At 40.4% G+C, this 12,794-nt stretch overlaps 1 protein-coding gene across 1 annotated transcript in view; it reads left to right on the top strand.

Annotated features, from left to right (window-relative positions):
• The first annotated feature begins 423 nt into the window (after positions 1-423).
• Positions 424-12,794, top strand: part of PRKCG (protein kinase C gamma) — a 58,434-nt gene continuing 46,063 nt past the window's right edge. Inside the window, exon 1 of the mRNA XM_032235250.1 lies at positions 424-1,054. Coding sequence (XP_032091141.1) covers positions 888-1,054 — 167 coding nt within the window. The 5' untranslated portion in view covers positions 424-887. The remainder of the gene's footprint in view (positions 1,055-12,794) is intronic.

Genomic DNA, 12,794 nt, shown 5'->3' with positions numbered 1-12,794 from the left:
CACCCAGTACTAGGGAGCAAACTCAGAACTTCCTGACCCTTCTGGTTTATGTTTTTCCACTTCCCTGCCAAACAATCCCATTTCCCTGCCCTTTCCTAATTCTGCTTCTTCTGCAACCCCATCCAGGAGATACTCCCCCCCCCCGCCCCCGTTGCTTTAGTTCCACCTATTGACTGATATTTTAACATGCCCTGAAAAGATGGGCATTTGTTTTGGGGTGGGTTGGTGGGTAGGTGGATCTCTTAACAGGAGAAGGCTGGGAACCAAGGTTTCCTAAGGAGACTCAGTGCAATTAAAAGGGAATTTAGAAGTGTGTGTGTGTGTGTGTGTGTGTGTGTGTGTGTGTGTGTGTCCTACTGCCTCCTTGGAGAAAGACTGCCGTTGTGCTTCCTCTTTAAACTCTAACTCCTCCTTCCCAGCCTCAGCCCCCCCCCCTCCAAGCCTTCCTAAGCAAGAAAGGGAGGCAGCTGAGCCACAACCTGTTTCTCTCTCGTGCTCCGAGCCTGTCCCTGCTGCTCCACATCTATCTTCCTCCGTTTTCTCCTATCCCTTCTTCTCTTTTCCTTTCCTTTTGCTCCGCTCCCCACTTCCTTGCTCTTCTACCCAATTGCTCTCTTCATCTCCCATCCCTTCCTCCGCATCTGTGGGTTTTCCCCTCCATCCGTCCATCCTTTCTGTTATCCCCCTTCTTTGCAAACTCTCTCTCTCTCTGCCAAGCATCCATCCATTCCTTTTTTCCTGCCCTTCATCGACCCACATCCCCCGCTCCCCTCCTTTGGGTGGTGGGTCCCTCCCTTCTCCCCTCTTCTCTCTTCCCTGCCGTCTGTTTCTCCGGCACCCTTTCGCCTTTGTGGGTCAGGGCACTGGGGCTTCCTCCAGGGGGCAGCATGGCTCTCCTGAGTTCTCCCACCGAGACCGAATGCTTAACCAAGCCGCTTTTCTGCCGCAAGGGGGCGCTCCGCCAGAAGGTCATCCACGAGGTGAAGAGCCACAAGTTTACCGCCCGCTTCTTCAAACAGCCCACCTTCTGCAGCCATTGCACAGACTTCATCTGGTGAGAAACCCCAGCTCCTAATCCCTCCCCCATTTGCCTTCACCCTTGTGGCCCGTTTCCTAGTACTACCCAGCTCATGTTCTACAAGCCCGTGGTGGTTCGGACGTTATTCCTTTGCAAAAATTATTCATTTTTAAAAAAATTACAGCCAGATGCTGGAAAAGTGCAGAACTGAGCAATAGATGCAGAATTAATATGCAGATGTTATTATTTATATATTTATTTTTGGATGCACATCTGAAGTAAGTTTCTAGTCCTCTTTAGGAGGTTCAACCTTACGAGATCTGTAAATCAGAAGAAGGTTTGGCTTTTTGCATGAACAAATGAGGCGGCATGTGATTTTAAAATATGTATGTGTGTCAATCAATTAAAAGCCTGAATAAAAAAAAGTGTGAGAAAATGCCGAATTAGGTCAGGTCACAGATTTTACTGGTCCTTGCTGGAGAATTTCTAAAAATGTCAGAAGGACTTGCTGTCCATGTTGAATTACCTATGTTTTCTATGAGTGCTCCCAATTAGACAGGTCCCAGCACTCTTAGCCAAAATATATTGAATGGTGATAACCACCTTTCCATATTTACAAGATTTTCTATACGGATAATGGATAATATAGAAAAACATATTTACAAGAAGAAAAAAGCCTTCTTAACTGCCTTGTAAAATTCTGTAAGTAAGGCAAGATATTTACACTTAAAGTACACTTTGCTGATAACAGAACTTTCTGTGCCAATGTATTTAACAATCTTAAATCAAGTTAATGATCTTGTCAAGCCCCAATTAATGGCTTCATGCATGTATACACCCTTTCCTTCCTTCCTTCCTTCCTTCCTTCCTTCCTTCCTTCCTTCCTTCCTTCCTTCCTTCCTTCTTTCCTTCTTGTTTTTCTGCAGCTCCATAGATTTTTGAGGTGCAAACTGATAGTTCAAAATGTATAACCCTGCTGCTCTAATTCTACCACTTTTAACCTCCTTAGCTTTGCCTCTTGAGGCTTCTGTTCTTCAGACCATAATTTCTTATTTTCATTTCTATTCCAGTCCACAATTTTACTTCATTGACTCAATAATCCTATTTATCTATTCTTTATTCTGATAGTCCCCTAAACCTTGTGTTGTATTTGGCCCTCTTGCTGTCCTATAATCTGGGGTCCTACCTACTTGTAGTTGATTCCATCCATGATTTCATCTTAAACACTGAGATAGGTATGCCCTCTGCTCAGTTGGATTTCTGCTTTCTGAAAACGTAATTCTGTAACTGACCTGGGAAGTATACCACAATGTATTATAATAGACAAGATAATTTGTTTAAGAGGCTTGGCTCTGGATACTTCATCTTATTTCCCATGATTGAATGATTTAGATATTTCTGGTCATTTTTCTGCTGAGAATGCTATCTTCCATGTTACCCTCCATTTTATTCCACAGTATACAGTATATTTCTAGAGCTGATAAGCTCACAAGTAAAGTAGTGGGATTGATATGCTTCTAACTAATCAGCTGATGAGCTACAGATGCATTAACTGCTTTCATGGAGAAGATCATACAGAATCTCAAGAGGCTTTTTGAAAGAATCTGGGCACTTTATCATTGAAAAAATAATAATGTACAATGAATCTCCTCTGTGTTAAATAGGGAAGTAGAAGATGGGGCCTTCCTTCCTGACGATCTGTATATATTCCATTTCTACATGGATAATTCCAGCATTCAAAGTGGGTGTGACAGATAAAATAAGAAGATTGCAGTATGCGAAGAACAATGTGACCTGATTATGCCTCCCTCCACGGGGCAACCCTCGGACAGCAAATCTGCACTGGGAAATTAATTCTAGCAAGTAGCATGTCCTTGAATTCTCTGCTCCCCCTCCCCAACCCCCAGTCTCCAGCAATTAGTGACAACCTTCACACATGTTTTATTTCCTCAGCTGATAATGGATAGAGGAAATGTAGGAAAGGCCAATAGGTAGGTGCCAGTCCATTCTTGGTAAGGTTGGCAGGATAAATCAGAAAGGCTGGATTGCAAAACAAGGCATGGAGCCCAGGAATGTTATTTTCACTTAAATATTAGAGATGATTATCTAATTGATAAACCTCCCCCTCCTTCATCTTTCAAAGCAGGGTATATCCTCACTGTGACCATTCTCTAGTTCTATTAAGTTCAGCAATACAAAGATCTATTCTTAAACAGTATAGCTTGTTCTGTTTGGTGCCTCTGAGAGCCTGAACTATCTCCAGATCAGTGGTCTGATACCATCTCCCATTGTTTCTTCCAGTCAGAGCTTTAGAAAGAACACTTAGAACCCATCTCCCATTGAGACAAATAAGCCAGAATAGGCCAAAATAATTTGGAGAAATGTTAACAGCTGTTCCTTTCATAGGTTCTCTTGGCCATCCCATTCTGCCATAAGCTTTCTCAAGCTTTGCAAAAATCATGATCTATATAACCGCTGTTTATTGACTAAACTACCTTTGGGTGGCTAATGAATTTGGTGGCCAGTTTCTAGAAGTTAAGGTGGTGGCCTAGAAACCAGGATAGTGAGTTCTGATCCCGATTTAGGCATGAAAGTCGGCTGGGTGAATTTGATGGTGAATTATACTTCATCCCCTTTGGAATCAAAGCCAGTTTATTGACTTTGGACCAGTCTTTTTAGGCCAACCTACTTTACAGGGTTAAACCACAATAAGATTTAATACGCTATGTAAACTAGGGTGTTTCACCCTTACTGAACACCTACAGGTTAGTAAAGATAAGATTATGGGGTTTTTTTTTAATAGAAAGCTGAAAAGGTTTGGCTCTGTTGAGGTTCAACCAGGCATGCTGATGACTCCCTCGTATTTCACAGATACCTACAGTCACTTTTTTATTTAAAAGAAAGCAGCATTGGAGGCTAAGAATGTAAGTGGAGAGGGTGTATGTGTGAGCGAGTGAGAGAAGTGTGTACAGCACATGTGTGTATACATGAGAGAGAGAATATAAACCTATGAGCTCAACTCTTTTCATTGTAGAATTTTTTTCCAACTAATTTCTCCAGCAACAGTTCTCATTTTATAGACACAGAAGATAGAGACCTGCCTTGTCCACCTCTATTGGCTGAAGTCATTTTTAGGGCTGAAATGCAATATTTTCCTCCCCCTTCTCCCATTAAAGCTACTATTGTACCCAGATTGCTGATTGACCCAGAGAGCAAACTGAACAGTTCATCATATGAGTATTTACACGTTTTATCTTGCAAGGCCAAAAGCAGTTGTGTCCATAGATTGCATCTGTGTTTTTGTAGCCCAGCCTAGATCTAAATCTCTCCTTTTGCTTATCAGCTGCCACAATTGGTTCAAACTTCCAAACACAGATCCTATCATAGATCTCTGACATCCTGTCCTAAGCAGCCTTCAGAGTAACTCTCTCTTTTCTGTTTCTCTCTGCCAGTGTTTCCCAATCATTGCTGGCTGGGGAATTCTGGGAGTTGAAGTAAACACATCTTCAAGTCACCATGGTTGGAAAACACTGGCATAAAGTTTTCCTGAGGTTCTGCTTTCTGTCCGAATGACATCTGAATAGGGCTCAATGCGAAGTATATTTTATGATGGCTACTTCTGGTATTCTTCATGTGACTTGCTCAACAACTCAGCAAGTGACACTAAAGCAACAGTAAAGAGGATTGGCCCAGTATGCTGGGGAAAAATAGGTGGAAGAAGCAAAAACTCTGTTTGAAGACAGCTACGTGGACGGAAGTAGCATTGAGTTAGTGTCAGGCCTTTGTTGAATCTCCCATCTTGGTTCATGACTCACCTTGTAGGCAGCATGGAAACAAGTCTTTGCAATGATCAGCTCTGCAAACCTGCCAACATTTCCATCTTGTCAGAGGAGGACAAGTAGGATTTGCCCCCTAAACACCAGTTCTGACCCTTCTATACATCTGTTCCTCAATTTGTGATCAAAGTTGGGACAAGAACTTCCGTTGCTAAGTGAGGCGGTCATTAAGTGAGTTGCACCCAATTTTGTGACCTTTATATTAGAGTTGTTAAGCGAATCATGCATTGATTGAATGAATCAGGCTTTCACCCTTGACTTGACTTATTGGAAGATGACTCAGATGGCGATCACGTGACTCCAGGACTGTCAACCATCATAAATACATGCCAGTTGCCAAATACTTTAATTTTAATCATAAGATTGTGGGGATGCTGCGAGGATCAAAAGTGCAAGGATTGGTTGAGAGTCTCTTTTTTTCAATATGGTCATAACTTCAAACAGTTGCTAAATGAATGGTCGTAAATTGAGGACTACCTCTAATCCAAAGGGATTACATATATAAATCTTTCATAGTTTGAAATTCAGGTAAATATAATGAAAAGGGAGGGGATTCTAAAAACCTGAGACAGAAACAGCAAAAATGGATGACTTAACGCCGTAATCTGCAGCGAAGAAATGGAAATGTCAGGTTCCCTTTTCCAGGAAAAGTCAGTGGAATAGATTTTGAGGAAAATAGCACAGCAGTCAAATCTTAAAAGAGCCGATTGATAAAGGTAAGAGAAAGCAAAAACATTTCAGCAACCGCAGGTAGGGAAAAGCCTGGCCAACTTCTTCTAAAAAGATGGAAGAGTAACTGGAAATTTACCACTGCTTAAGGTATGTTTGCTTCGCTCTTTTGCTGGTGAGAAGATTAATAGAAACAGAATAGTTCCTGCCTTTGTCTTGACAAGCCCCGAAAGACATAACAGAAATAGAAAAGGTGATGGGGAATGAAAAAGGGCTGAAAATTCACTTCTAAATTGCATCAGTTTCTGATAATAACTACTTGTAATGTTGGGAGAAGTTATTAGTGCTCATCTCATAAACAGCTATAATGGAAACCAGTAAAATTGCTGGTTTCTTTGCTGCCTGATGACAGAGGGAGACGAATAAGAGCTCAGCGAAAGTGTTTGGCTTTTCAGCAGGGCTGTTGATGTCTCTGCCTCTCTTTGCGCAGCCTTATAACATATTCTTGCATACTTAACCGGCCTAGGATATGAAATATGCATGAGGAATTTGGTTATTGATTTTAAAGTGTAGCTGGAGGGACCTCTATTTTAGAAGTGTATTTTAACACGCAAGCACTGCCCTCAGATTCTGTTGAAATTGTCACGGTTGGCAGCAAAATAAATAGATATCTGGGCACGCTCATCTATCTATTTAAATACGTCTCCCTCTAACTTTTTCTTCTCACAAGCTGCTAGGGGGGAAAAAACCCATATCCTATTCTTCTAGCTTTAACAGCAGCTTTATCGTCAGATAAAAGCTGGTGAAAAAATGTTAAGGTGTAGAGAGAAACATTATCACCTTGCTTTAAAGTAAGTTCGGGTGAATAAAACGGGAGCAATGGAAATTACAAACCACAGTTTACTTTGGCATCACCTTTTAAAAGCATGCAAACCCAAGCAAAAATAAGAAGCCTCTTAAGTGAGTCAAACATCTGGCTCTGTAAGGATTAGCATGACAAAAGAAATGCCGCTCCACCTACTCACATTCAGCCCAAATACTTGCTATTCTAAAAAAGCAAAAGATTTATAAAAATCTGGGGGGGGAAAGCCAGAGAGAAGAAAAACTTTGTCTATTCTTCAGTATCTCTTTTAGGTTACTGACCAGGTAAATGTAAAAGGAAGCTTGAAGGAAGACCTAGTTAAGTTTTAAAATTGTATAACAACAACCCCCCCCCCCCAGTACAATACAACAGCAGAGTTGGAAGGGACCTTGGAGGTCTTCTAGTCCAAACCCCTGCCTAGGCAGGAAACCCTATACCGTTCCAGACAAATGGCTATCCAACATCTTCTTAAAGACTTCCAGTGTTGGGGCATTCACAACCTCTGGAGGCAAGCTGTTCCACTGATTAATTGTTCTAATTCCACTGATTAATTGTTCTAAAGTAAGTTATAGGCAGCTCCTGAAATCACATCCATGTAGCAGACTCTTATGTAAACAAAAACATCTTTTGATTGAATAACTATTCTTTGTCCTTTATCTTAAAAGAACAGAATATACTGTACACTGATTCCCTTGTACATATATACAGTTCTACAGTGGCTGTTTGATCTAAAATCCAGCTGCTAAGGAGAGAATCAGAAATAGGAAATAGTCACTCCACTTGAAACGTGAAGTGAATTTCATTCCACATTTTGCAAAAATCCACATTTTGCAACCACAGGAGGAGTAGGAGATGTTATAAAAGCCATGTTTTTTTAAAAAAATTCAGTTGTAATACTGTAGTGCTACAACTGCAGATTCCTGTTGATGCCATGTTTGCTTTTAAATCACATTTGCAGTTTTTAAATGTACAGAAGCCTGGATTTTTTTTTTTAAAAAAAAACCAAAATAAATGTATAAATAACACTATTCTACTCAGTAATCTCTAGAGGGAAGCAATGTACATAGCTATCCCATCATTCTCTTGAAGATTTGCCCATTTATCAATTTCACATCCTGTTTTAACCACACAGTTGAACAAATTGTAGTGGCTTGATTCACTTGTAATGCTAAGACATAAACCTTGGATTAGAAACTGCTATAGAATCTTTTCACATTGCATTAATCCCAAACCAAATAACTACATTATAACTCAGTTCAATGTGTGAACTAGGCGTTACTTTCTATTGTTTGGCAGGCACCTCCATCTGTATGAAACTAGCTTTAGGATAGCTGTTAAAGTGATCAGCCTTATTCCTGGATTATTATTTTTTTACCTCCCAATCAAATTTCATTTTTCACTCCATTCTTGTTCCTCTAACTCTCATGCATGAAACTGATAAGTTCAAAGTACAATTGCTTAGTTTTGCCATGTTATAAAAAATTCCCCTGTTTGATTTTCCCTGCTTTTAAAAGTAGTGTATATGGCAGTACATAAAGTAAGTACATGCAATTGGGTGAAAGAACTTTCATAAACTAGAGAGAACATAGATTTTTGAGTGGGAAAGTATTGTTAGGAAGGCTGGGTGAAGTGCATTATCTGCCATATATTTTTGGTAAATATTAAGCCAAGGGATCATAATCCAATAATAATATTTTAAATTTATTACAGCCATCTCCCAATGGGCAGCTTACAAATACAATACTGTACAATTAATCAGTTTCAGTGTTTTTCAAACTTGGCAACTTCAAGATGTATAGACTCTGAGAATTCTGGGAGTTGAAGTTCATATATCTTAAAGTTGAAAAACATTGGAATATACAACTTCACGGGCAGCCCAGACAAAAATAATTAAACACCACCAAACCAAACCAAACCAAACCAAATCAAGGGCCCTGCATACATATCACGTCAGGCCTGAAACCTCAGGTCTTCAACACTTTTTGGAAATCTAAGAGTGCTTTCTGTCGGGTGGTGTATCCTAAGACAATGTTTCTCAATCTCAACAACATTAAGATGTATGGATTTCAACTTCCCAGAATACCGACTCTGCTAGGGTGGGTTCCAGTAGGCACTACTGATGGTTCGCTCATGGCTGCGCCTTGCGAGCACTTGATGCGCACTGCGCATGCACGCACAATTCAATAAAAATTGTTCTGTGCATACACAGAAGCCAAAAACAAGTTGGAGAGCCAGTTCGGGGACATGGCAGGCCTGGGTCGCAGCCGCCAAACCACTATTGGTTCAACTGAACTAGTTCGAAACCAACACTGCGATGCTGACTGGGGAATTCTGGGAATTGAAGTCCACACATCTTAACAGATTGAGAAACACTGTCTTAGAGTATCAAGTCATACTAAACCATAAAAATACACACCAGAGTTTTTAAGAAGATTGCTTATAGAAATGAAAAAGTCAAATCTTTTTTCAACTAATCTTTCCTTCCTTAAGAGAAAATGGGTTTTAAATCTGTCTCTTTCACAACGTTTGTCAAATCTGCAGAAATTAGCCTTATTTTAATTGCTCCATTCCATTTTCTGAACGTCACCGCACAGAACCTGTCAGGTTCCTGGAAATGGACTGGCTGAGACATGTTGATCTGATCTGGGAGTAGTATGTGATTCCTAGCAGAAAGTGACGAGAAGTGATATATTAAGAGCAGTGACTCATTCAGAGACAAATGAACAAACTCCTGTAGCATATGGGCAGTTTTAGCCAACGGGAAGGCTATAATTATTTAATTGATTTACTTCACGGCATAACACAATTACCGGTTCAGATCCTTGCTACTGATGATTAAGGGACCCAAGGAGATGGTACTTATTTTGATTCATAATACAATCCATTTTATGTCTTCCCAGAAGTAATTCTCATTTAATTCAGTGGAACTTTCTTCTAGGAAAATTCATATAGGATTGTACTTTTAATTAAAAGCAGGGCTAGCTACCTCTTTGTCATAGAAATCTTATCCCTCACATTTGCAACCTTATTTATTTATGCTCTTTTCCCCACCTCAGTCCAGAAAGAGGCTAAGCAATTTACAGATAATGAAAAACATAATAAAACAACAGGCGGAAACACTAATAAATTATGGTAATAATAACCATGGTTTATAATCCCATTAATGTATTAGCTCATACAGACCACCAGTAGCGCCATAACTCAATCCCCAAAGCCTCCAAAAGAATTGGGTTTTTTTAGCTTCTGGAAGGCCATGAAAAATTAGATTATTCTCCCAGGAGGCAAGCTCCTTTATAGGGTTACTCCTACACATAAGCTCCCCTCCCACTGTACCTCCTGATAGGTGGGAATGTTTATGCTGCTGTTCCTTCATTTAAAAAAAACTCTATGCTTTAAATCAGTGTTTTCCGAACTTTAGCTGTGTGGACTTAAATTCCTAGATTTCCCCAGCCACAGAATAGCTTTCTCGGGGAAGAGGATATATTTTGGGCACTGAAGCCATATCATAGATACTGAATCCAGGAATTCACTGGGTAACCCATTGCTGGCTGGAGATTCTGGGAGCTGAAGTCCACACATCTGAAAGTTGCCAAGTTTGGAAAACACTGTCTTAAATCATAAAAAGGCAGCCTTTTCAGAACAAATTGGAAATTCCTGGATTCGCTCTCTGTGATGTTCATGGAGATTCTCAGCAATCCAGGTCAAGGTTGTCCCAAAGATTCTTTTTCAAGAGGCAAGTGGATTTTCTAGTTTTTCTTTGAAGATGTTTCGCTTCTCATCCAAGAAGCTTCTTTAACACTGACTGGAAGGTGGGGAATAGAAGGATTTATATTCCTTGCAGACAGCTGGTCATTTTTTTTAAAGAGAGCCTTAGAGGTCACTTAGAGGTTTGTCTGCTTCCTCAGGGTCACCTGAGTGATGCAAATGGGTGTGGAGCTTTCTTGGAACTGCTGTTGTGCAGCTGTGCTTTCTGCAGGATGTTTTCTGCCCTGTGTCAGGCACAGGCTCTCGGGGATGAATTGATTTTGTCTGCATCTCAAACTGAAGAACAAATGGTTTCTGTAGCCTGCAGGTTTTTTCAGAAATCCTTTCATACTCCTGCACTATTCGAAAGGTGTTCATCCCAAAGTGCACAGCTAGATGCAGACAACACAGATTCATCTTCAGCGGCCTGTGTCTGTATTCAATAGTTGAAGAGACACAGGGCAGAAAACATCCTGCAGAAAGCACAGCTCCACAACACAGTCCTTTCTGTCCATTTTTTTTCTTCAAAGAAAAACAAAAAAGTCCAGTTGCCTCTTGACAACATTCTCTATGATGTGGCCAGCATGTCCCCTGAGAAAGCCAGTGGGAGGCAGTGCACAACAGCAGCTCAGCTGCTGGGGAGGGGGCTCCCCCTGAGCAAATGGGCTGAGTTAAATCTGTAAGTCAGAGGTTCTCCAATCCTGCTTTAATGTTTGCAGACATTTAACAGCTAAATCTTAAAGTGAGGTGATGGACAAAACTTGTTGACTTGTTGAATGTTGACAGTGTCACCCAGCTTCTGAAGAAGTCTATCAGGAGAGAGATCAAGATAACTTATACATGGAACAATGTTTCTTTCTTTAAAATTTATGAAGCTGCAGGAAAATGTAGAATTAGGGTACATGGCCAGAATTCATACCTGTTCAGGACGGAGCAGGCAAGGGGACCTGTTACATGCAGGAGAAGAAGCTGGGAGAACCTGCTTTGTGAGTTCAAGACATATAGCCCATAAGAATTTTGTTCTTGCAGCCTTGCTAAGAATCCAAGACCCTGTCATCTAAAATTCTTCCCAACATGTTTTAATATCTTGTTATTTCTAAACACGAGTTCCACCTCCTCTGACAGCTTAGATGTTGTCCCTGTAAAGGACATACCATTTAAAAATGCACTTGCAAGGTACTATGTGAGATTCTTTGTGTGTGATTTTTAAATGCTTGCAACGATATTCTTCTAGCCCTTTTTATCTGCTTTCCTTGGTGGAATTGTTCCTGTCATAACCTTTTTGGCTTGCTTATTCCTTCTGTGCATTTCTAAATATAAATCCCAAGTGCTGAAATTTAAGATGGGAGAAGCAAGTAAGTACTGTATATTGATAAGTCCATAGAGGCAGAGATAGAAAGATGGATTTCTCCTTGTGTGTTGACATAGGTTTTGCCATTTTTTTCATTCACCAGTCTGTCTCTCTAGGTATTGATTGATCTCACTGGCAAAATATTTCTAGTTACCAGAGATGGTGACAGTGAGATGAATTTGATTAGCTGATTTCTTATGTAGCTCAGAATGCTGGGATCTTTGCTATAGGTGATGTCAGGCGTGAAGGATCAGGATCTTGCATTAAGTTCCAGTTAAACTGATTTATTGCTCACATTTATACACAACAATCTATTCAGCTGACCGTCAGCACTAAATTAGTGCTAGATACATTAACGGAATCCAAGAGGGGCTGGAGTTGGATCGCTTGTGGGAACTTAACGACTCTAGGCTGATTCCTCTCTTGACTCCACTCCGAGGCTTTGTCTCTCCTGCTCCTGCTCCAGAAAAAGCTATTTAGATTAGGTCAAAGATCTATGAATCTAGCATTCTATCCTCACAATAATCAGTGATGTCTGGAAAATTCACAAGGAGGATATGTGGTCCGCGGCTCATCTTCCTCCTGATGACCTTCAGCTCCAGTCTCTTAAGAACCATGCCCTGTTAGATGAAATATTTAGCCTTGGAGATGACAAGCCATTGCTGAGACCTATCTTCTCACCCTGGTTGCTATATAGCTCTAAGCATGCCCCATTGACCACAGTAGGATGCCTAACTAAGCATTCATAGCTGCAACATTAATCACAAAGTAATAAACTGGTTGGTTTGGTCCTTTTGATTAATTGTGTGTATAGAACCATAGGCAGGTTTTATTACAGATGACTAAGCATTGTCTTAAATGGATTAAAGGTATATAAATCTTGATATTTTTTCCCCCTCAGAGATTTTGGCATTTCTGAAGTCCATCTAGCAATCTCCCCAACTAGTGCTCTTTAGTGGTGTTAAGCAGGGGGTTGGAGTAGAAGACCTCAAAGGTCTCTTCCATCTCTGACATTCTATGTTCTATGAATTTTCTGATGATATAAGAAATGGCTGTTGTTGGGAATGCAAGGAGCTAATGTCTGATACTTCTGGAGGATAAGATTGGAGAAAGATGCCATACGTTTTCCAGGCATTCTAATTCCCTGAGCATTAATATATTCTCCAGAGTCTAGCAAAATCTTTTATTTATCTTACTTCTTCTTTACAGCATACATACATATGTATTTGTTAAAGCCACATTTAAGACATTTGCTAGCTCAGAGCTCTTTAAGCAGACATCCTACGCTTTGTGTAAACTAACCAGTTCTTTTTT

This window comes from Thamnophis elegans, chromosome Z (genome assembly GCF_009769535.1).
Source record: "Thamnophis elegans isolate rThaEle1 chromosome Z, rThaEle1.pri, whole genome shotgun sequence".
Classification (NCBI taxonomy): domain Eukaryota; kingdom Metazoa; phylum Chordata; class Lepidosauria; order Squamata; family Colubridae; genus Thamnophis; species Thamnophis elegans.
This window is presented reverse-complemented; position numbering and strand designations above follow the sequence as displayed.